General features: G+C 58.8%; 2 protein-coding genes and 1 long non-coding RNA gene across 3 annotated transcripts in view; 2 read left to right on the top strand and 1 right to left on the bottom strand.

The window, feature by feature from the left end:
• SRRM3 (serine/arginine repetitive matrix 3) overlaps window positions 1–13,505 on the top strand; it is a 34,280-nt gene extending 20,775 nt beyond the window's left edge. Inside the window, exons 11-14 of the mRNA XM_033841052.2 lie at window positions 9,097–9,467; window positions 9,991–10,215; window positions 10,296–10,433; window positions 12,025–13,505. Of these exons, the coding sequence (XP_033696943.1) occupies window positions 9,097–9,467; window positions 9,991–10,215; window positions 10,296–10,433; window positions 12,025–12,238 (948 nt within the window). The 3' untranslated portion in view covers window positions 12,239–13,505. The remainder of the gene's footprint in view (window positions 1–9,096; window positions 9,468–9,990; window positions 10,216–10,295; window positions 10,434–12,024) is intronic.
• On the bottom strand, window positions 11,712–17,811 carry LOC117308184 (uncharacterized). The gene is made up of 4 exons (XR_012326020.1): window positions 17,342–17,811; window positions 16,881–17,040; window positions 16,264–16,318; window positions 11,712–16,014 (listed from the first exon to the last, which is right to left on the bottom strand). It is a non-coding gene; the product is annotated as an uncharacterized lncRNA (long non-coding RNA).
• A 3,970-nt stretch (window positions 17,812–21,781) lies between these two features.
• HSPB1 (heat shock protein family B (small) member 1) lies at window positions 21,782–23,300 on the top strand. The gene is made up of 3 exons (XM_033840178.2): window positions 21,782–22,133; window positions 22,826–22,889; window positions 22,980–23,300. The coding sequence occupies exons 1-3, from the start codon at window positions 21,782–21,784 to the stop codon at window positions 23,167–23,169; spliced, it is 606 nt and encodes a 201-aa protein (XP_033696069.1). The 3' UTR covers window positions 23,170–23,300.
• Window positions 23,301–23,732: the final 432 nt, after the last annotated feature.

Genomic DNA, 23,732 nt, shown 5'->3' with positions numbered 1-23,732 from the left:
GACCTCCCTGGGGCATCACTTGGGCCCTGAGCCTCCCTCTCCCCACAAAGTCCTTTACCCCCATGGAAAGCCCGCCCTCCCTCAAAACCCTCATAACCCCTCTCCCAGATCCCTCCCCCATCTCAGTCCCCTTGCTGCCACAGAGCTGCATTTCTAAAGTCTGTCCCTTCCCGGGCACTGCCCACACTTGGACAGGTGTCTCAAACCTGTGGGCTCCACTTCCCATGGCCCATCCTTCCTAAGGCATCTCCCAGCATACTCACTGCTCCCTCAGAGATACTGTCCCCACACACCCCCACCCCCCAGGAGGCGAATAAACTCCTGGAGACCCACAGGCAGGTGTGGTGACCTTAGGAGCTGGCGGAGCCTTTCCCAGGTAGATGAGCTGGGCCAGGGTGGGAGGCTCTCCCAGGTCCTGGAGGTGGGGGCGGGGGAGGCCCACATCCCCTTTTGTCAGTCTTAGAGTCTAGGGTAGAGTCCCCTCAGGGAGAGGGGACTGCAGTGCTGGCAGGGGCACTGGATGGGCAAGTGGGCACAGGGGAATGGGGGTGAGCAGGCCTGCAGGTTCCCCCCCCAGATCTCCAGGCTGCCCCAGGAGCCTCAGCAGGAAGGGGGGAGTCTGCCCCTCCCCAGACCTCAGGTCTCAGCAGCAAACATGTACGTGTTGGTCAGTTTCATTTTGATTTCTGGCTGTTTCCTTTCACTCCCTTTCTTTTCTCAAACACCCTTACTCTCAAGGCCTCAGGGAGGAAAGTCAAGGGCAGCTGACAAAAAGCTCTGAGTCTCAAGATCAATTTTTGTTTAACGACATTACCTGTCTTGAGACTGCCCCACCTGGACAGGGTGCCAGGCACCTGAGCTCCAAGGGACCTCGTTGGGCCACATGGGGAGGATCCCTCCCATATCCCTGGACCTGTCTTAGGAGTGGGAGAGGGCTCACAGAGGTAGCTGAGGGCGGCCCGGACAGGGACTGGTGCCACACGCCACAGAGATGATGCCCAATCTGGGCAAACCTAGAAGACATCGCCCCCGACCCCAACCCCATGGGCACAGAGCTGGAAGAGCACAGTACCCCAAACACCTTCTCGTGGGAACTTCACATCCTCTGAGAGGCACAGAAATGCAGGTTCTCTCGATCAGGGCCGGCCCGCAGGAGAGAGCAGCCAGGGAAGGCGACCTAGCTTCTGGCCTCAGGGAGGAAGCCTCGGCAGCCATCTTGTCTCCCTCCCCAAAAATGGGACCAAATTGGGCATCGCCCTGGGAGTTTTCTAGAAGACAGCACTTTGTTACTCTTCTCACAAAACATGCTCCCCAAATCCTCTCCCTACCCTTTGGGCCCTGCGAGATCTGGGACTTCAGAACATCCCAGGCCTCTCACCCTCACCTGATCCCCTCTTGGCCTGCAGATCCTTTCTGAGGAACATGAGACTTGTTCTCATTCCAGGGAGGTGAGATAGGGGCTGGGGTCACAGACTTGGCCATTAACCAAAAATGTCTTTGGGAAAAAGTACTGGAGGGTGGGGTGGTATTCTTGGACGCTACCATTAAAAAAAGAAAAAGAGAGAGAGAAACAAATGGGAAAAGAAAAAGCTCACCGTTTTTTAACCCCGTCTATGTTTTTGTTTGTTTTTTTTTAGCCTCCCATTTGAAACGTGGTAATATTGTGATTCCATTTCTTGTTTAGCCGGAAGGGAAGAGGGTGGGGAAGTTTATGTAACTTTTCCTGTTATTTTGTTTCTGTTTGTATTTCCCTTTTTTTTCTTTCTTTTCTTTTCTTTCTTTTTTCCCTTTTGTAACGTACAGAAATGCAAAGTATCTCTGTTTTTTGTTTTTTCTATCTTCTATGTTGTTCTAGAATTTTGCTTTTGTGCGTGTTACTGTGGGAACTTCTCCTCCTAATGCAGAGATGGTTTTTGAATCTCAAGTGAACATTAGTCATATACATGTCTCCCTGTATTTTTTTTTCCTTTGTAATCAGAATTTAAAAGGGAAGATAACTTTAAAAACACGACTCCCACACCAAGAGCTCCTGCCAAATCTTCGGCAGCAGCCAGCCCTCTCCTCAACACCGGGGCATGAGCTGGGACTGCTTCAGCTTTTAAACTAACAAAAGTGGTGCAGATGGTGCTTCTGTGTCTCAGTCTATAAGGAACCTTGGAGAGAAGCTGGGAGACCCAGGGAAGGGGAGAGACTTGTCCCAGGTCACCCAGGTTGCTTCCCAGAGCCCTGAGCTTCCTCAGTTCCATCTAGAATAAGATGGCTGCTCAGGCCCTTCCTGCCAGGCTTCAGATCCTTGGGAGGCCCCAGAGGAGGGAGCTGAAGGCACCTGATAGAGTTTAACTCAGGTGAGGGCTTCAAAGCCAGATATTCCCGGGCAAGAGAAAAAGTCCATCCTGGGCTTGAGACTGAGGCCAGCAGGGTGCTAGCTCCCAACACATCTCTTAGATGTCCCATCCCAGGCCAGGGCTGAGCCCCAAAGGGATTTCTGGGTTCTGCTGCTTACTGCTGTCTGTGGCTCAGAGAGGTCAAGTGACAAGCTCAAGGTCACACAGCTTTTTAGAGGTAGATCCCAAGATGTGGGAGAGTTGTCAATAGAAAACACACTCCAGGAGCCCTGAGCAAGGGGAGGAGGACGCGGGAGGTGGCTGCTGGTTGTCTCAGCTCCTAGGTTCCCCCTGAGGACCCCGCCAGATGTCAAGGGCACGCTCCCAACTCTCCTGGTTCTACGCAATTGCTGCCTCAGAGACCCAGGGAGCCCTGCGCCCTCACAGTTCACACACTACGTAGGGAAATAAATAGTGAGGCACAGAGAGGAAAGGGAGTGGCTCAAAGTCACACAACGTGGGACGGAAGAGTAAGATGACCTCACGGGACAAGTCCTTCCATCCGGTCTCACCTGCCTCCCCCCACCCCCAAGAACACAGACTGGTGCTAGCTTGGCCCTCCCAGCACATAGGCCAGAAAGGCTGTGCAGGGTTTGCACCTGCCTGGCTGCGCCTGCCCCTGGCATCTGAAGTGTTGAAGGAATCCTCGTTGTTTGGTGAGGATGGCGGAGGAGGTTCCCGAGCAAGGCCCCCGGGCTGTCTCTGGTGGCTGCCTTGGGCTCAAATCTCATCACTTAATGGGGAGCCTAGAATGACCCCAAGAAGAGGTGCCCGTGACCCTCCCTGACCTGCCTCATCCCAGCCTCCCTGCTCCCGACCCCCAGGAAAGAGCAGTGACCACGGCTGCGGTGGGGCACTCAGGATAGGAAGGGGCATCTTGGCATTTCTTCCAGGATGAAGCCAGAAGACAGGAAGGATACATTTTGCTAAAATGATGCTGAAGCCGGGGTGGGGGGGGGGGGCGGGGAGTTGACTTGAGGCTGAGCCAATCCTCCAAATTCGATCTGCGGTTGCCTTCCCTTTTAAATGCGTGATTCCCTTTCACCCCATCTGTCCAGTCTGATAGCCCTTGTTTAAACAGCTTTTCTCTCTTCTGTCTGGGTCCACCTTCCCCTCTGTCTTCCTGCCTCTCTCTTTGTTTCCTTCTGCCTCTGTTTCTTTGTTTCTCTGCTGTCTGTCTGTCTCTCTCCCCGTGTCTCTCTGTCTCTTCCTGGCCATCTCTCTCCCCTGACTTGGGCCTCTCGCCCCCTGCTGCCAGCCCCTCCTTCACCCATGCTGTGGTTCTGTTTCCATCAGCTGCTTCCTGCATGCCCTCTGGAGGTTTTCTGTTGTTTGAAGGTTAAGGAAAGGTTGGCTCTTGGAGCCTGTGGGTTTAAAAAAAAAAAAAAGAGGCAAACAGAAATGGCTGGGCAGGAGCCCCCTCCCATTCCGGGGACTAGACCGAAAGCCGTATGGCTGCCCCGTGCTGATTCAGAGGGGGAGCGCAGCTTAGAGACACTGTCTTACCCCGATTCTGCATTCCCAATGCGGAGACCTTCTTTTCTTTTTTATTATTGCATTCCCGTCCCTGACCACTGAGAAGGTAGGTATCCCGGCTCCGCTGTGCGCCGCTCCCATCTCCAGATAAGCCCCGCCACTCTGCTTGGTTTGAATGTGATTTTCTTTCTCTCTCAATCTCTCAATCTCGCTCTGGTTGGTTTTCTCCCCCTCCCTTTTTCTTTCTTTATTTTAATGACTACTCATTTGTAACTTGCATTTTCTCCAAATGAGCTACAAAGCTGTGTTTCCTGGTTTGTCGTTTAGTTTTCTTGACTTTTCCTGACAACTTTTCTGGTTCATTCTTTCCCCCCTTTCCCACCTTCCCCTTCTCCTTCTTCTTCCTCTCCATCCCCGGCCCCATCCCCCAAGCCTCCCTCACGCCCTCTCTTTCTCATTTTGTTGTCCGAATGCATTTCTGTGTGGTTTAGCATTCCGAGTTTGTGTTCCCTTCCTGAGCTGTATGCTGCGGTGAAGCCAGTTTGATTTCTATTGTCTGGAGTAGCCGCTAAGCCCCTCACCCTCACGCCTGCCAGTCCCCTGGGCCACCTTGGGTAATAAGTGATGGTGAAAGGGCCTGTGCTGGGCCTCTTGGCCTCCAGATCTTGGAAGAAGTTCTGGCTGAGGTCAAGCCTGAGGAAAGAGCTCTGTCCCCCGCTCCAGGGCCTGCTGGGCTCCCACGGTCCTGCCCTGGTGGCAGGTGCAGCAGCTGGCACCAGGACTGAACCTCACCGCTCCATCTTTTGGGCGTAAGGGTAGTTGAACTTCAGGGGTGATGTGAGCTGGCCAGGAACAGGCACCGGATGTAGATGACCTACTTAGCAAAGTCTCTGTGGGGGCAACTTGAGAGATGGAGGGGATGCTCAGCTCTCCCACCCCCCTGCCTGGACCACAACCCAACCCAGTCAGGGGCTCCCTCAGTCCCCCAGCATCCTTCCATCTTCCAAATGTGGGCTAAATGCGGTCCCTCAGTGCAGATGATCCGGAAGGGACAGTCAGTAGGGGCCAGGGGCCCTCAGGATGTTGATGGAGAACCAGGCCTGGATCCTGAGACTTGTGACCCCCAGCCCGGTGCTCATCCAGCCACACTGAGGGTATACATGAGGAGTAGGTCCTCAGGGGCCCCATCTCCCCGTCCTTGCCCTTTAAACTGTTCCCTGTCCCACCTGGGAGCCGCTGCAGAAGTTTGACACCCCAACCCTCGTGAGGCCTCGGTGGGCCTCCATCCTCAGCTTTGAAAAGAAAAAGGCTGGCTATTCATCCTCTCCTCCCCCCATGCTGGCCCCAGGGGCAGGTCCCAGGGAGCTCACCCACCAGAGCATCCCTCATCCCTGGGTGGTGCTGGAGGGCAGACAAGGACATCGTTCAGGGAGGGAGAAAGTGCCGCTGGTCTGACGGAGGAGACTCCGTCCCAGCCTGATGCGGGAGTGGAGGCCTTGCCTTCGAGGAGTACCTGATGTGACCAGGGCCCCCGAAATAGGATTTTCAGATGCTGAGTTAGAGGGGGTAGCCGTTCCAGATGCTCACTTGTTCTTGTCCTTAAGGACACCAGGACTGGGCAAGCACCCTGTCCCTTGCTACTCTTACCTTTCCCCTCGAAAATGTCTTACAGAAGCAAAAGATGTCAGGTAGCAGGTGGTACCAAGGAGCAGAGGGGCTCCTGGGAGCAGGGCTCAGGGGCAGGCGAGGTCCTTCATTCACGCACTCACTCATTCATTCATACATGCACACACTAGGCCAGCACATGCTGGCACTCCTCCGCACCAGGCCCCATCTTGGTGTCCATGCCAGGGGAGAAGCAGGCAGGCCTGGGTTCACAGCCCCCACCTGTCAGGCTGGAGGACTGATGAAGATCACTCAGAACGATGAGAGGGAAGAGCTGAACCGTGGATGGGGAGCTCCCGCTGGCCATGGTAGCCCCAGCCCTGGCACAGCCTGGCAGAGTCCATACTAAGGGAAGGAACAAGGGTCTGTGGGATCATAGCGGAGAGCACCCGACTCAGGGTGAGGATCAGGAGAGGCTTCCTGGAGGTGGTGACCTCTTGCTAGGGTTGGGGGGCGATAGGCATTAGCCAGGGGAAAGAGGCAAGAGGGACAAGAGTCACAGAGAGCAGGCTTCTGGGGATGTTTGGAGGTCCCTGGCCGCCACAGTCCTGTCCGTCCATGAAGTTCCATGGTGTCTGGACTCGGATCTCCCTCAATTCCTGGGAAGAATGAGACCCAAGCTGGGGAAGAGGCTCACCCTCTGGCAGGATCACGGCGACTCTTTCTCCAGGGCTTCTGGAGGCATGGGTGGATAAGGGTGAGATGGGCTCTAGAAGTCTCCCCAGGGAGGTGCTATCTGCCACCCTACCCAACATAGCCTTCCTCCCACCCTCCTCCATCCTGGCACTTGGGAGATACCCATGGGGCCCCAGGCCTTCCTGCCCTGCTCTGACCCTGTTCATCTGTAAGGGGACCATGAGTAAGAGTTGTCCTCTGAAAAGAACCTCTCAGCCCCTATACAGGCCCACCTAGCAGAGACCCAGCTATCCCCCACTTTACCAATGGGGAAACTGAGGTTCCCAGAGTTGGTCACTTCCTTAAGGTTTCACAGCAAACTCATATCAGAGCTAATCCCAGGGTGTTCCACTTTGCCAATTACTATCATCTGGGGCTCTAACAGCCATTTGGCTTGAAGGAGATGAGAGGGAAGTAGGGAAGAGCTTGGACTTCAAGACATGCTAGGCAGGAAGCATCCGGCTCAGCACAGGGCGTCTGGCCCGGGGGCTTGGGTCTCAGTGCCTAGGATCCTGGAGGTTTCTTTCTCATTTGCCTCCTCTGGAGGGAAAAGGATGCTGGATGACAGAACCTAGTTCTGGGGGCTTGGGCGCTGTGAGGCACTGGCCACCTGCTGGGGTGGAGGGGGTTATGTGTTAGGGAAGACAGGTGTCTCCTGGTCTACTGAGAATGGACTGCCATTTCAGAGGGGCCGTGGCGGAACAGCCCAGCGTCCGTCTCTCCTAGCAGAGGTGAGCTGGTGATCAGGAAGGTCAGAGTGCTCAAGGGACACCTTGGTACCCAGTGATATCCATTCTGCCTGCCTATGTCTGCCCCTGCCCTAAACAGAGGGCTCTCCCAGGTCTTCATGGCCCATTTGGCTCTGGACAGCTGCTCTCCCTGCTACGGCTGGTGTTCATTGGCTGCTGCGGCCACCAATCATGAGCTAGCTGTGCCCTGCCCCAGAGGGAGCTGACTTCTTCGTCTAGGGATTCAGGCTTAGCACAGAGAGGTCTTAACGCCACACCCCCACCCCCTCCAGGAAGCACCCAGGGCCATGCCAAGGAAGCCACGCCCCTTCCTGTCCCTGGCAGCAAGGTGCCCTGAGGCGTGGCAGCTGGTTTTGCTCTCTCCTCCAAAAGAGCTTGACCCAGACCCTGCCCCTTTCCTAAGACTCCCTGGTTTGGCCCTGTCCCTTGCGAGGGCATTTCTTCCTCAGCAGACCGCACTGAGGCCCTACTAGATGCCAAGTTCTGTGATAAAAACTGAGGTTACAAAGCTGAACCCAACACCACATTGGCCCTGGAGGTGCTCCAAGTCAAGTTGGTGCTGGTGATTGGGGGCTGGGGAGGGATGGGGGACAGACTTACAGACAGACAAGTGCAATCAACTGTTACTGGATGGAAGCCTAAGGACAGGAGGAAGGGTCAGTTCTGTGGAGGGTGGGGGATGGAGAGGGTGGTCAGGGAATCCTGGAATATTTGCTCTGGAAGGGACATCCCGAAGCAAAGCCTGACCGTCTCATTTTGTGGATGGGGAAACTAAGGCCCAGACTAGGGAAGTGACTTGGCCAGGGTCACTCAGTGAGATTGTGGCAGGCTCTCAGACCCCTGCTTCCCAGCCAGGGCCCTTTTGATGGTACCAGGTGCCCTTTCTGGTTTTCTGTAGCCCGATGCTTGTGTCCTGACTCCACTTTTGGAAAAACATTCGACATCTCTATCCAGTGGTCACCCAAGAGGTACCTGCTCAGGCCCGAGGAGCTGGGCGCTGCTAACCCTTCCTCCAGAGGCGGCACGGCCTCCTCTTGGCCTAGAATGGGGTGGTTGCGTTTTTCTCTCTCTCTCTCTATGTCTCTTGCATTTTTGTGAATCTAATGATGAACTTACGCTACCACGCTTTTCCCTTCTCTTACACACCTTACCTACTAAAGGAGGAAGTGCCCCTTTATTGGTAAGTGGACGTTAACCAAGAGGGACTTAAACAATCAGAACTTAAAAGAAAAAAAAAAAAGAAAAAGAAAGAAAAAGAAAAGAGAGAAACAGAAAGACAGTCGGGTGCTACTGACAGCTCCACAGATCTCTGCAGGGCCGGAAAACAAAGAAAGAAAAAATGTTAACAGAAAAATGTCAGTTCCCCAGGAGTTCAGACATTGTTTTTGATTTCGGTATCTAATGACATTTGTGGATTTTGTTTTTTATTTCGTTTTTCCTCCCTTTCTTCGGTTCAGTTTTGAGTTCAGTTGTCCCGCCTCGCCCCCACCCCCATCTGTGTGCCGTGTGCCCCCTCCATCCCCTCACCCACCCCCCAAGCGCTGGGCGGCCTGGCGTGGTGGGCTGGCCCTGGCCCGGCCTCCCGGTGCCCGCCCTCTCTCTTCTCTCTGCCGGGATCCTCCGTCCCGTCGAGGGGGGGGCAATGCCAGCCCCCGTGCCCGTCCTGGATTCCCCCTCCCTGACAGCCCACCCCCACCCCCACCGCTCCGTCCCTCTTGTGTTTTGCATGCCGAGAACCTTGCATGAGCTGCACTGTTGAGGCCAGAAGGTGGACACTCAGGAGAGGCAGAGGCAGGGCAGGCGCGGGGAACCGTGTGTGCGATGCTCCGGGACTGGCAGCCCCCGGCCTGGGCCCGGTGAAAGCCCCCTCTCCTTCTCTCCCCCCACCCCGCCCGCCCGCTCTCTCCCCCTCGGCCTCTTGCTCCTTCTCTGGATCTGTCCTCTCTCTCTGTCTCTCCTCCTTTCCTGTCTCCGCTCTGTCTCTCTGCTTCTCTAACCTCTCCCCGTCTCTTTCCTCTCGGCTCTGCCTCTGCCTCTCCCCCTCTGGATTCTCCGTCTCCTCTCTCTCTCCGTCTCTGCCCGCTTCTGTCGCCCTCTCCGTCCCCTCTCCACCCCCTACGTGCCCTCTCTGCCTCTCTCCCCGTCAGAAGCCCAGCTCGCCCTCGCCCAGGGCCCGCGACCAGGCGGAGGCCGGCGTAGCCACGCCGCCCGCGCGGGGGAAGGAGAGCCCGAGCCCGCGCTCGGCGCCGTCGTCGCAGGGCAGAGGAGGCCGCGCGGCCGGCGGGGCGGCCAGGCGGCGGCGGCGGCGGAGGCGGCGGCGGAGGCGGAGGCGGCGGCGCTCCCGGTCCTCGGCGTCCGCGCCCCGCCGCAGGGGCCGCCGGCGCTCCCGGCCCGCGCCGCCCCGGGGCTCGTCGCGCTCGCTCAGCAGGGCCCGCTCCAGCAGCGACTCGGGCGGCGACGCCCCCGGCCCCGGGCCCGAGCCCGGCTCCGAGCGAGGTCACGGCGGGCACGGGAAACGGTGAGCGGGCTCGGCCCCTGGGACCCGCACCGGGCTCCCCTCCCCGCCCCCTCGCCCCACCGAGCCCTCTCCCCTCCCCGGTCATACCCCCTCCCCGCGCACTGAGCGCCCCACCACTGACCCCTCTCCCCGCAGCGGACCTGTCCAGCCGCCCCCGCGCTAAGATCCAGATCCTCCTCGCACAACAGAGCACCCTCCTCCCGTACTCGCCCCCCACCCCCATGATCACTCTTTCTCGACAGCACGGAACAGCTTCTTCCTCACTGATTCCTCTCCCCCCACCAGAGCCCCCTTCTCTCCTCCGGGAACCTCTCCCCGACCGCCAACACAACACCGCTTCGTCCGCACTAACCCCATAGAACCCCTTCCTCTCCTGAGTCCTTTCCCCCCCAGGGCTTCCACTCACTCTCTCCCTAAGTGAGCCCCCTTCCCTGTCACCGGGCCCCCCTCCGCCCGCTCCTCCCCTGCCCGGGGCCCACTGTCTCCCAGCTGAGCCCCCCCTGTCGCCGTGCCCCTCCTCCAGGGCCAAGGAGCGGCCCCCGCGCGCCCGGCCCGCCAGCACCTCCCCGTCCCCGGGTGCGCACGGCAGGCACGGCGGCCCGGAGGGGAAGAGCTCGTCGCGCAGCCCGGGCCCGCACCCTCGCTCGTGGAGCTCCAGCCGCTCGCCCTCCAAATCCCGCTCGCGCTCCGCGGAGAAGAGGACCCGCAGCCCCAGCCGCTCGCCGTCGCCCAAGAAAACCGTGGGCCGGTAAGTGCGGGCCCAGGGGTGGCGGCGGGACCGGCCGGGGCTGCTGGGCCGCGTCGCTCATCTCGGGCCGGGCCCCGCAGGGACAAGGACGGCGAGGGCCGCGCGAGGCACGCCGAGGCCGAGGCCGCCCGCGCCCGGCGCCGCTCCCGCAGCTACTCGCCCATCCGCAAGCGGCGCCGGGACTCACCCAGCTTCATGGAGCCGCGGCGCATCACCAGGTACGGAGGGGCCGGGGCCGGGCCACGGGGACCTTGGGGGTCCTCGACCAACCGCACCTGGTGCGGGGAGGGGAGGGCGCCGAAAGAGAGAAGGTGAGGGTTGGGAGAGGGAAGAGGGCGCTCAGGCTAGGACTGAGGTGCTGGGGAGGGGTTGGGACCCGAGAGGCAGAGGTGCAGGCTCACTCGCGGGGAGGGAGGCCTCCAGAAAGGAAGCGTCCTGAGGGCCATGGAGGGGAGGGGCTCGGTTCTGGGGTCTGGGTACAGCAGCAGGCAAGCAGTTCAGCTCTGGAAGATTCCAGCCATCCCTCTTGGAGCCCCTCCCTCCTCCTTCCCTCCCCACATTCATCTCCTGGCAATGATGTGTCCTTTTCTCCTTCATCTCAAGGTCCAGCCTGCTGAGTGGCCTGTGGCCAGCCTGGGGGCCGGGTGGACCCCCTCTCCACAGGCTGCAGGGGAGATGCCCATGTGAGCTGACTGGCTCTGTTCGGCTGTCTGTCTGCCTCTCCTTTTCTCACTAAGCTCTCTGCTCACTTCCCAGTCCCCTGGGGAATTTGGAGGAGGGGGCACCGGCAGTCTGGTCTCTGGGGCAGCTGTGAGGGGAACCGGTCCCTCCCACTTTGCCCACACAGTCTGCCGGGACTGGAGGGTCTGGGCCTGGGTCTCCAGGTGAGATGATGGTCTGCATTTGTGGAAATCACCCTGCAGCCCTAGATCCCCGACATGGGGTAGAGGGCCACAGGCAAAATTCTGAGCCCAGCTCTGCCCTGGCCTTGCTGGGCAGCCATGGGAGATCAGCGTGCCTCTCCGGGCCTCAGTTCTCACATCAGAGCTAGAGGCCAGGCTGCCAGGCTTGGGACACCCCCCCCGCCAGATACCCCCATAAGCAGGGGGTCCTAAGACAGCCTCCACACCTTCCACCTGGCACCCCCTTCAGCCCCTCCCAGGCTGCCTCCTCCTCCCACTAACAGACACCTGTTTTCTTCCTCAGAATTAACCCCACGCAATGGGGCACTGTCGCCCCCTTAACTCTGTTTTCTTTTCTCTGGGTCACAGTCTCCTGGCTTCAAACTAACTCTGGGCCAGCGGGAGGTAGCTGAGTAAGGAGTGGGGGCCGGTAGGCCTGGGCCAGGGCCTTGGGCATGGGCAGCAGTGGCCAGGGGGCTCCTTTGGTGCCCTCTGAGTGACCTGAGAACCAATATCCTCTGTCCTGTGGGGAACAAAGAAGCAGGAATGGGCCATATTCACAAACCCTCCCGTGCACAGAAGCCACTGCTTAGCTTGGCTTAAAAGTTGCATTTATTCAACAGATTTTTATTGAGCACCTACTCCGGTCAAGCAGAGACTTGGTCCCCTTTCCCTGCAGACAAGTGAGGAAAAACAAAGTGATCAACATGAAATTGGACCACTGCATGTCCAGTCTTGCTGGGGCAGGGGTGGAGGTGGGGAGAATTCCAAGGTCAAGGCTCAGGGGAAACTGAGGCAGGGAAGCCCTGGCCACTGCTGGGGAGGGGCTCAGGGCCTGAGTGAGGGCCCAGGACTGGCACAGATCAGGGCCTTGGCTGGCCTGTAATCAGCTCTTCCCTCCCGGCAGTGCCCGAAAGCGTCCCATCCCCTACTACCGGCCCAGCCCCTCGTCCTCCTCCAGCTGCCTGAGCAGCGACTACTCAAGCCGGAGCCCCAGCCCTGGCCACAGCCATGGAAGCTACAGCAGCCGCAGTCGGACCCGCAGCCGCACTCGCAGCCCTTCCAGGACCCCCAGTCCCAGCTACCACAGCCAGAGCAGCTCAGAGAGCGGGGGCTTCTGAGCCCAGCAGACCCAGTTTCGTGCCCCCTGGCACAGGGAGAGGCGAGGGGTCAGGACCCAGGAGCTGCAGGGGGCCTGCACCCCACTGCTACAAGGAGGTCCCGGGTCCAGGGAAGACCTTGAGGGCGGGGGCCCTGAAGACAAACAGGATCTGGATTCTGCTGCTTCTAGGGGGCCCCTGCCCTCACCTCCCGCTCGCCCACCACGGCCAGGGAACAAGAGCCGTTTCGAACACAGGGACCACCCTGCCCCGCTTCCTGCTTGAGGCCAGCTCGCCAGGCTGGGGACCTCAGCTCAGTGGACCCAGGGACACCTTTGACGGTGCCAGACCTGGGAGCCTCCCCTGCCACTCCATAGGACCCTCAGCTCCTCTCTACCCCTGGGCGGACACGGAGAGGGGACAGCAAGCGGAGCTAAGTTAGACAAGAAGAAGAATGGCCTGACCTTGGTGCACCACCATCCAGGCTGAGGAACCACTTCCTTCGAGCCGGCTGCAGGAGGACCCTGGCTGAGGGCTGGAGGCTGGCCCCAGAGCCTCCCCAGATGCCTCCCCTGGCCCAGGAGTGCCCAGACTGGGTGAACCCCTAAGCCCCAGCCTGAGGGTCCAGGGAGCTCACCCTTGGTCGCACCTCTCCAGCCCAGGCTCTCCCCTCCAGCCCTCGCCCCGTGCCCTGGGCCGAGGCCACACCAGCCAGGCCTTCTGCATGACGAGAGGTGGGATATACAGACCACAGCTGCATCTGACCCTGAGATCAAAAGGGGTTCGGGTCAGGAGGTGGAAGGGAGAAGCGGTAGACGGAGGAGGAGCCTGTGAGGGGAAGAGCAATGCAGTCGGCTGACTGAGCGGCCTCGGGGAGCCCCGGTGTGCCCAGTGGCTGGGACCTGGGCCGGATGGCAGCAGGCCTAGGGTGACGTGCCCTTTGGGGCTGCCCAAGGGAGCAGGGAGCCAAAGGGAGCACTTCCTCCTCCTCTTCCAGAGAGGGGCGCTACACCCCTTCGAAGAAAGGGTAGAATCTAGACGGAGGGCCTTGGCCTGGGGCATGGACGGGGAAGCAGCGGCCCCCAGCCCTCTACTGCTGCTCCCAGCCCCCTCCTCCTGGGGCCCTCAGGGATCTCACGAAGTCTTCCTTGGCCCAACAGGGCAGATGCCCTGGGCTCCGGTGGGGGGAGGGGTCTGGGGTCTGGTCCGGGTTCCCCCTCTCTGTTTCCCCGTCCTTCTCCGCGGTGCGGATAAAAATTGGACTCTAATAAAACACTTGGTGCCCGGATGGCAGGTGGTGAGACCAGGCCTCTGTGGATTTGGGTACCTGGGGAGTGTGGGGAAGGCAGAGGGTCCTGGGGTCCTTGCCTCTGAGAAATGAGAGGGACTCAGACTCCAAGGGACCAGGACCCAGCACGTCCACCTCGTGTCTCCACGCGTGAGTCTGTGGAGCCTGCAGCTTGGTGGGGAGAAAAACAGGGACCCAGAAAGGCCTTCTCCCTAGCCGGGAGGCCCTGTGGGCTTTGAATACCCCCATTCCACCCGACGCCCAGACACCCGGCCTTGCTTCAGCAGTGAACAGGGGATAGGACGGGCCCACGTGCAGGACCCTCCATCGCGGTGGAGTGTTCAGAACCGCTGGAACACAGCGCAGAGCAACGCCGGCTGTGAATCCAGGCTCCACGCGGGACTGTGAGGAAGCCGAAAGGGGATGCTGTCCTAAGAGTGCCCGGCACAGGGCCTGCCATAGAGCGAGTCATAAGTGGCCACTTAAAAGAAAACACCATGTGTCCAGCCCCGGATGGGTGCTGGGATGGGGATTGGAAAGGGAGAGCTTGGCGTGGTTTTTACTTTTTAATAGCTATTCACACTGTATTTCTTCCTTTCTTTTTTTTTTTTTTGCGGTATGCGGGCCTCTCACTGTTGTGGCCTCTCCCATTGCGGAGCACAGACTCCGGACGCGCAGGCTCAGCAGCCATGGCTCACGGGCCCAGCCGCTCCGCGGCACGTGGGATCTTCCCGGACCGGGGCACGAACCCATGTCCCCTGCATGGACAGGCGGACTCTCAACCACTGCGCCATCAGGGAAGCCCTGGATTTCTTTCTTTTATAGAGACCTAAACAAATGCACACACTCTCCTCTTCCTCCTCTCCTCATCTTCCTTCTCCTTTTCTTTTAGTGGTAGATGTTAACCTTGCTTTGAATCAGCTGCTCTTTGGGAATCTGATGGAAGTTGGGAACCCTTTCCTCGAAATAATGTGCACACGCCCACCATCTGCAGGCAACTTCAGACCTCACAGGCACTCTGCAATCCTTTAGGGCTCCACAGGTCAAGAACCCTGACCCACCTCTACTGAGAGGGCAGTGGACGTGGCCACGGCTCTGGGCTGTGCGTGCCACGACACAGGAGATGTCCTTGGTCTGTTCTGGGCTGCAGAGCGGGGGTGCCGTGCTCTGAAGGCTAGGGCTGTGTCAGCACATGACCTCTCTCTACTTTCTATTCCCTCAGACCGGAAGGGGCACCTGAGGAGGCCTTTGGCCAGTGGCTCTGTTTCTGATCTGAGGAAGCTGGTCAAAGAAGTGTCAGTGATCTCTTTAATGCTTTACACAGGTTCAGCAAAACTAGGCCTCAGGCTGGGAGTTCCCTGGCGGTCCAGTGGTTAAGACTTCACGCTTCCGATGCAGGTGGCACGGGTTCGATCCCTGGTCGGGGAACTAAGATCCTGCATGCCATGTGGCACGGCCAAAAAAAAAAAAAAACCAGCTGGGTAGGGGTTGGGGCTCCAGGGAAAGCAGGCTTGGCCCTGCTCTGGAGACGCCGCCTTTTGGAGGGTATGGGGGCATGAAACACACCCCAAGGTGGGCATGGAAGTCCAGCCTGTCTCACACAAGCCCAAAGCTGCCCCTTCCCCTTCCCCCCTTCCAGTCCCTCCCTGCCCAGCTGGACCGCCTTCCTCATCTGCACCCCACAGCCAGGCTGCAACCAGGTGACCAGGCAGTGCCACTTCCTTTTCTGCCCCACCCCCGCTCCTGGCCTCTAACCACGACCCCTCCTAGGCCCACCTCCTCACCAGCTGGCCTGCCTGGGTCTGGCCCGCTCCAGTCCATCCCACCATATCCACAATTCAAATCTGACCATTCCCTCCCTCTTTCCATACATGCTTACTCAACACCTACTATATGCCATGCCCAGTTCCTGGCTCTGAGGACACAGTATTGAATTAAGGAAACAGAACTCCCCACCATAAGGATCCCGTGACCATGTCCACCAGCTCGTAGCACTTGGAAGGCCTTCCGAACGGCGAACGGCTCCACCTGGAATTGCCATCCTCTCCCGCCGCCACCCTCCAACCTCCGCTCCCATCACTGTCCTTGACTCCAGCGGACCCTCCTCCCTGGGCCCCCCTCGGCCCCAAGGCATGCCCTCTCCACCTCCACAGGTTCCTGAGAGCTCGTGGTTCCAGGCCCAGCTCAGCTGCCCCCTACTTCTAGGCGCCTTCCCGATCCCCAGCTGCGGTGGCCACTCCCGCCTCTGGATTTCTCCAGCCCTAGGTCTGTTCCTGCCTTTAGGGTATCGAGCTCTTGATCCAGTTATTTGTTGGCGGGTCTCTCTCTCCCTAAATCTGTGAGCTTCTGGAGCCCGGGCCATGCCTTCTTATCTCTGCATTCCCCGAACAGGCACCCTTGAGATGTTTGTTGAACGAGTGAAGGAGTGAACGAGGCAACTATGGCGTGAGGGGTTCCAGCAACCGTGGGGGAGGGTGGAGACCAAAGGCATGGTGGCAGCAGGAAGACCCTAGAGGGCGACAGAGAGAGAGGAAAAAAAACTGCTGGCTGGCGGCGCGCCAGAAGGGATACAAAACAGGCCTGGACAGAGAGGAGAGCTCCCCGGGGGAGGATCCGTGGCAGCCTGGAAGCCCGAAGCTCTTGTCTTCAGCACCTCCCTGGCTACTTGGTGCCCGTTCCGCTGAGAAGGACAGGGAGGGTACCAGGCCCCTGTCCCTCCCGCAGACGGAGGGTTCAGACTGAACTCTTCTGCTCTTACCTTGGGAAAAGGGAAAAACACTGGAAGGCAGGCAGGAAAACAGGAAATTCCAATTCTATGTCGGGTAACAAGAGGGGGAGACGGGGGCAGGGGTGGGGGAACCTTAGCAAGATGTGGCATTTGGGGTGTAGGACGTCCTCTCCTCACCTCTCTCTCTGCACTTGGGGCCTCGGGGGCCCCTCCATCCTTCCCCTCCCTGCACACACAGCAGCCAGGAGGCTGGACAAGGCTTGCCTGGGTCCTGGCAAATTCGCCCCCTTTTCTTAATCTGTTTCCTACAGCCCCAGACCCACGGTAGCAAGTCATAAATGCACATGCCCAATTTGGGCGTCCCAGCTGACTACCCCCCTCCCCTGCCCCTCTGAGGTGCTCTTCAAGCCCCCTGGCCTACTCCCCCAACCCTCCCACCTCCGCCTCTCTCAGCCGAGGGCATATTCAGCAAACCGGCCTTATCACCAGGCGCCTACCCTTCCTTTGCCAAGCCCCCCTCCACCTGAGAAAGGCTCTCGGGACACCCAGCACAGGAGGGTGCTCCAGCCACAGGGCCTCCCGCCTCCACGGCCACCGCAGGGGTTGCCCCATCCCCACGCCCTCCCTCATCCTCTGCGTCCACTCACCGTATACACATCCCTGGGTGGGATGGGGGGTCGTGGGGGATGGGGGAGAGTAGAGAGTGGAGGAGAAACTGTTGATTCGCCAGCGCTGGAAGGAGCCTTCGAGAACATCCAGTCCGATGGTCTCATCGTACAGATGAAGAAAATGAGTCACGGAGGCCGGCTGTTAGCCAAGGTCACAGAGTTAGAGACGTAGGCGTCCCCAGACTCCCAAGCTGGACAGATTCTTTCTACTGGACAGCAGGGTGGGAGGGGTAGGAGGATGGATCCCCAGCCCTCCCGCCCGGCCCCTCCTTGGCACCCCTCCAGCAGTGATGGAGGCAAGGTGACCCCAAGGCCCGCCAGAAGCCGAACGCCTAGGAGATGGGTTTTGGGAAATGGACTCCCGGAGGGGCAGTGTCTAGACACTTCCAGAAAGACCCAGAGCCCCCCCGCCCCCATGCGCCCTCGTTACGGCTGCCCACATTCTTAGTTCCCAGCAGGCCCAGCGGCTGGCGCTTCATCAGCTGTCGGGCCTCTCCCGGGAGCTCGGGCAGCTGCCTGAACGCTCTCGCACTTTCTGAGGCTGGGCCAGGAAGGGAAGGGCTGCGGCAGCTGGAGTTGGCGAAAGCCTGCCAAGGGAGTGGCTCGTGTGGCCAAGTGCTCAGGCGAGGGCCAGGCCAGGAAGCTGGGAGGCTGTTCTCAGAGCTGCGGCAGAGTAACCCAGACGCTGGGGCTAGGGATAGGGGACGGGCCCCTCTGATTAAGGAATCCCTGCAGTGTCCCCCTGCTCCCCACCCCCTTGGCTTCTGGGAAATCCCTGCAGGTGGAGTTGTCCTCTTAATCCCAGAAAAACTACCCCTGGGAGCTCAGTACCCTAGAGGAAGGGTGCTTGGTCAGGGCTGGAAGTGAACCCAGAGAGGCTAGCCCAACCCTCCCCATCCCACAGGTAACCCTGGGCTGCACACCTCACCCTGGGCCTGCAAGCCGCAGCCCACGGCCCTCCATGGACTGCCTGGGAAGTCTCCCCCCTGCCGGATAGAGAGGCAGGAGGCCTGGGTTCCAATCCCTCCATCCTTCACCAGCTTTGCGACCTTGGGGCAGTTGTGACTCTCAGTTTTCTCATCTCCAGGATGGGACTCTGATAAGATACCTGAACATGCTATAAAGCACATACAACCAGGTAATTCTCATTCATCTAAGCCTCAATATCCAAAATTAAAGGCCCTCTTTCCTTAATAACAATGAACACTTCTGAGCACCAGGCACTTCGCAGGAGTTACCGTGTTACAGATTCACCGCAGCCCTGCAAGATGGGTGTGTTAAAAAAAAAAAGATGGGTGTGTTATTAGCTACATCTTGCAGATGGGGACGTGCCAGCTCAGAGAGGTCACCAGGCCAGCAGCAGGTTCAAGCCCAGCCTTGTCTGACTCCAAAACCCAGTTTCTCCTCCACCCCTACCCGCGCTTACTACCACCCAGAGCTACCCAGTTCCCCTCCCTTATGATTGGCAGCTCTGATCTGAGACTCCCTTGAGAAGTGACCCATTGAAGATGGATGTGGGGAATTCCCTGGCAGTCCAGTGGTTAGAACTCCACACTTTTGTTGTAGCAAAAATAGAAATTAGACTTTTCTGATAAACTGGAAAATAAGGAAACAATGAACAGGCTGGGGAAACAACATAAACAGGCCTGAAAGAGTTAAGCAATCTTGGTTATTCTTTAGCTGTTACTACTAACAAACACTTGTAGCTAGACTTGTCCTTCACAAAGTTGATTACTCTCTGACTCCGTACAAATGACCCTTTGCACCTGGCATTTCTTCTCCCCCTACACTCCCCTGTAGCACTCTTCATTTCAGAAAGAAGGTCATGGGCCCATAACTTCAGGGACATCAGACCCAGTTGCTGAGCTACCTGATGCCAACTTTGGCCATGAATTTGCAGAAGAAAAGAAATGCAAGACCTCCACTACTTTTGATCCTTACCATATACCCCGGACTGCGAGCCCCACGTATAAAATCTTCTCCGATTCCCCAAGAAGGAGGGACAGTTCTTGAGGCGTTAGCCTACTGTGTCTTCCCTTTGCCTGGCAAAGAAAATAAAAAGCCTCTCTATTTCTTATCTTCCAATTCTCTGTCTCCATATTTTTATCCAGCATCGGTGCCGAGGGAGCCAGATTTGGCAGTACTTTCACTGCAGAAGGCCCAGGGTTCAATCCCTGGTTGGGGAACTAAGATCCCACGAGCCCCCCAAGGCGTGATAAAAAAAAAAAAAAAAAAAAAGATGGATGTGAATTCTCAGTTCTGCTGCCTCCACCTCCATGGGCTGGGTGCTGGGGGTGGAGCCCTGGGTTGCACAACTTCCCCAAGCCGGGGCAACAGGGATGGATCCTCCCCACCTTGGTTTCAGGCAAAATGAAGGGAGCTCTGAAGGTAGCTTCTGTCTACAAGGTGCTGGCGGCCAGGCAGGCAGCCCCCACCCAGAGCATGGCTGGGCCACACTTGAAGGCACCCATGATTATATTTGACAGCTCCCGCTAGGGTGGGGCACCTGGGCTCCAGTCTGGGCCAAGGTGGGCAGGCAGGGACGGATGAGGGCCCTCCCTGGCTCCTGACCTCACCCTGACTTTAAGAGCTGGGGATAGGTGGGGTTGGGAGTGCCAGGGCGTGAAGGCCTGGGGCTTCCTGAAGCTGAGACCCTTTGGGGGCAGCGAGTAGCTCCCCATGGAGACTGGGCTCCTGACGTGATCCAGCAAGAGGGGCGGGGCAGAGGGCAGGCACCCTGTCTGCCTCCTCTCCTTGGCCCATGAGAGCCCCAGGTGCTTAGAGGCCTTTCCAGAGGCGACCTCTGGCTGTGGCCCAACCCCAGCTCTTTCCCGATGGGGAGCAGGTGGGTAAGAAAGAAAGACATCTAGGAGTGCTCTCTTGAAGAGGAAATTGAGGCTCAGAGAGGGCATGAGACTTGTTGCTACCCCAGCTCATTTTTCTAAATTAATTAATTTATTTATTTTTGGCTGCGTTAGGCCTTTGTTGCTGTGCGCAGGCTTTCTCTAGTTGAGGCGAGTGGAGGCTACTCTTCCTTGCAGTGCGCGGGCTTCTCACTGCGGCGGCTTCTCTTGCTGCAGAACACGGGCTCTAGGCACGCGGTCTGCAGTAGTTGCAGCACGTGGGCTCAGTGGCTGTGGCTCACGGGCTCTAGAGCGCAGGCTCAGTAGTTGCAGCGCGTGGGCTTAGTTGTTCCACGGCACGTGGGATCTTCCAGGACCAGGGATCAAACCCATGTCCCCTGCATCGGCAGGTGGATTCTTAACCACTGCGCCACCAGGGAAGCCCTACCGCAGCTCAATGAGGTGAGTGGACTGGAGTCTGGCTTTCAGCCCCTCAGGTGTCCTGGGCGGGGCAGGGCAAGTCCTGCGTGGAACTGGCAGGAGTACAGCCTCAGCCCAGCCCCAGGAGAGGGGCAGCAAACAGAGTGGGTCTCGGAAGCAGAGGAAGTAAGGGACTCCAAGGTGGGAGCCCCATGAGGGTAAGAGCCCTGAGCACTAGAGAGGCAAGAGCCTTACTCTGCTAGTGTCTTAAAGGAGGCCGTAGGCCAGTCACCTATTCTCTCTGAACCTCAGTTTCCCCATCTAAAAAGGAGGGATAAAAAGACAGAAGTCAGGAGAAGGAAGGCTGGACTGGGGTCCTGCCAATGAAGGCAGGAGAGAGAGGGAACGTTAGGATTAAGGCAGGACCGTAGGGGCAGCATCCTCTCCCAGAGGTGGGAGCGAGGGCGTGGATCCCATAGGTGGTCAGATAGGAGGTGGGGCAGGCTTCAGGCTTCAAGCAAGTTTGAAGGAGCTGTACTACCTGGAGCCCCCTCTCCCTTTGTGCTGTGGGAATATTAAACAAAAGGAGCTTTGAGATCATAATCTGCAAAGAGGAAAAGGAGGGGCCTTGGCCCAAAGCACACAAAAAATCAGTGGCAAAACCCCTATGAGATTCAAGGTTGCTGCATTTCAAGTTCCCTGTCCAGAGCTCCTCGAGAAAAACAGATATAATGGGGAGTTTTGACAGTAACCTTTCTCCTGACCCCCCTCAGCACGGGGCCTCAGGGTTCGTGATCTGGGTCTGCCCCACTGGGAAGTCAAGGGGAAAATGACCAAACCTACACACGCCACAGCCTCTGCGACAGGGAGACATACACGCTCTCTCTCCTCCCCCCTCTTTCAACTCCAAGGAGCTAATAATAACAATAATTCATTATCATGTACCAGGTCCTGGACTAAAATGTTTACTTGCATTAAGTGGCTGAATCCTCACACCAACCCAGTGATGGAAGCATTTTCATCATCATCATCATCATCCCCATTCTCCCGATGGGTAAACTGAGTCACAAAGACTCTCATTTGCACAAGTTCATCCAGTGAGTGGCAGGACCTGGATGTGAACTCAGGCGGTCTGGCTCCCGAGCCCACACTCCTAACCATGCTGCTTCTTAAGACATTATTTCAGACACCCTGGGGTCCAAATCCCGGCTCTGCCAATTCCTAGCTGTGTGGCCTGGGACAAGCAGCCTGACCTCTCTCTCGGCTTTATCCTCCTAGACTGTCCACAGATCGCGGCCTAGCGCTTTAGCACCCAGGCCTGCGAGCGTCCGGCAGTGAGTACTGCACCAGCATCGGGGCTCCAGTCATTTGTTTACTCAAGCAAGAGAAGGTTCCAGATGTGGGTAGGGCCTTCCTCGCCCCGCCCCGCGCCCCGGTATGCAGTGGGGGGAATGCAGGGGGAGGGGCTGCTCCGGCCCGTCACTGCCATTAATAGCGACCTGAAACACGCCTGCTAAAAATACCCAGCTGGAGGCCCATAAAAGCGCTGCTGGGGCTGGCGCCCGACACTTCTCGCACTACTCCGAACCTCAGCCAGACGCGCCCAGACCAGCCAGAATGACCGAGCGCCGAGTGCCCTTCTCGCTCCTGCGGGGCCCCAGCTGGGACCCTTTCCGCGATTGGTACCCGGCCCACAGCCGCCTCTTCGACCAGGCCTTCGGGATGCCCCGGCTGCCCGAGGAGTGGTCGCAGTGGCTGAGCCACAGCGGATGGCCGGGCTACGTGCGCCCTCTGTCCGCCGCCGCGATCGAGGGTCCCGCCTACAGCCGCGCGCTCAGCCGGCAGCTCAGCAGCGGCTTCTCGGAGATCCAGCAGACTGCCGACCGCTGGCGCGTGTCCTTGGACGTCAACCACTTCGCCCCCGAGGAGCTGACGGTCAAGACCAAGGACGGCGTGGTGGAGATCACTGGTGAGCCCCCCCGGGGACTGGGGCGCCGGCCTCCGGCCTCTCGCCGGTCCTGGGGAGGAGCCCTGGTCAGGGACCTGGGTTGAAATGCGGGGCGGGGGGCGGCGGGGCGGGGGCTGGAAAGTGAAAGCTTAGCCGAGGACCCGGGGTCAGAGCCCGGGGCGCGGGGCGGGCCTCCTTGCCCTGCCCCTGGCCTCTATACACTCCTCTGGAGTTGGGGGGTGCTGATAGCTCCTTATGGATCTTTTAGCCCTAAAAAGTCTACGCTAAGGGAAGAAACGCCCCCTTCCAGCGGAGACCCCCCCACGGCCCCAGCCCCACCCCCAAGGGACCAGGTCGCCCCGCCCCCACCCGCGCGCGCCTACCCACCTCGGCCGGCGGTTGGTATGAAGAGGGCGTCGCCGCCCGCCCCACGCCGTCTCCGCCCCTAGCCCGTGTCCGCGGAGGGGGCGTGTGCGCGTGCCCGGCGCTGCGGCCCCCCTCACCGCTCCCAAAGCCCCTGAACCGAACTTTCCAGAAGCTTCTGAGATTCCGGGACGGCCTGGGGCACACAAATCCCTTAGTCAGTCTTGCCTGCCCTGAGTCCTGGCCGCCAGGTGGGACGCGTTTGGATGTGCGCCAGCTGGAGAGGCCGCCCCTCCCTGCCTCCTCTGACCTCCTACCCGCCCCCCCCCCCCCACTCCCCTCTTCCTCAGGCAAGCACGAAGAGCGACAGGACGAGCACGGCTACATTTCCCGGTGCTTCACTCGAAAATACACGTGAGTCCTGGCTCCAGAGCTGGGGGGACGGGAGGAGGGCGCAGGGACACACAGGTGTGTAATGCTTCTCCTCCCTTTCTGCGTGTCCAGGCTGCCCCCCGGTGTGGACCCCACCCAGGTCTCCTCCTCCCTGTCCCCCGAGGGCACGCTCACAGTGGAGGCCCCGTTGCCCAAGCCAGCCACCCAGTCGGCAGAGATCACCATCCCTGTCACCTTCGAGGCGCGTGCCCAGCTTGGGGGCCCAGAAGCTGGGAAGTCTGAACAGCCTGGAAACAAGTAAAGGCCCTAGCCTAGTTGCCCACCCCACAGTAGCCATCACTGACCGTCCCCACCCACCAAACCTCTGAACTCTTTTGATATCTTTACCTTCTGTTTTTCTCAAATAAAGTTTGAAACAACTGCCTGCCCCTGCCTCGGACCCTGGTGTGTTTGTGGAGACATAGGGGTTGTTGGTGGTTCACACGTTCATCACCTTTGCTGAGGGCCTGCGTGTGCCAAGACCCACGCTGGGCCCTGTGGGTACAGTGGTATCCATCACAGGGCACAGCCCTGCCCTCCAGTCCCTTGTTTAGTAAGAGAGAAACAGTCATTGTTTACGGAAATAAAACCCGCAGGGCTGGGCTTCCCTGGTGGCGCAGTGGTTAAGAATCCACCTGCCAATGCAGGAGACATGAGTTCGAGCTCTGGTCTGGGAAGATCCCACATGCTGCGGAGCAACTAAGCTCGTGCACCACAACTACTGAGCCTGCGCTGTAGAACCCGCTCGCCGCAACTAGAGAAAAGCCCGCACATCAAAGGCCCGATGCAGCCAAAAATAAATAAATTTATGAAAAAAACAAACCA

This window comes from Tursiops truncatus, chromosome 15 (genome assembly GCF_011762595.2).
Source record: "Tursiops truncatus isolate mTurTru1 chromosome 15, mTurTru1.mat.Y, whole genome shotgun sequence".
NCBI classification, from domain to species: domain Eukaryota; kingdom Metazoa; phylum Chordata; class Mammalia; order Artiodactyla; family Delphinidae; genus Tursiops; species Tursiops truncatus.
The sequence above is the reverse complement of the archived record's forward strand: the minus strand, read 5'-3'. Positions and strand labels throughout refer to the sequence as shown.

Bases quoted from the DNA above. Each gene is read 5' to 3' on its own strand.
- HSPB1 (XM_033840178.2), top strand. From the start codon at position 21,782: ATGACCGAGCGCCGAGTGCCCTTCTCGCTCCTGCGGGGCCCCAGCTGG. The intron at 22,134-22,825 runs GTGAGCCCCCCC...CCTCTTCCTCAG, and splicing joins CGGCGTGGTGGAGATCACTG to GCAAGCACGAAGAGCGACAG. The intron at 22,890-22,979 runs GTGAGTCCTGGC...CTGCGTGTCCAG, and splicing joins TGCTTCACTCGAAAATACAC to GCTGCCCCCCGGTGTGGACC.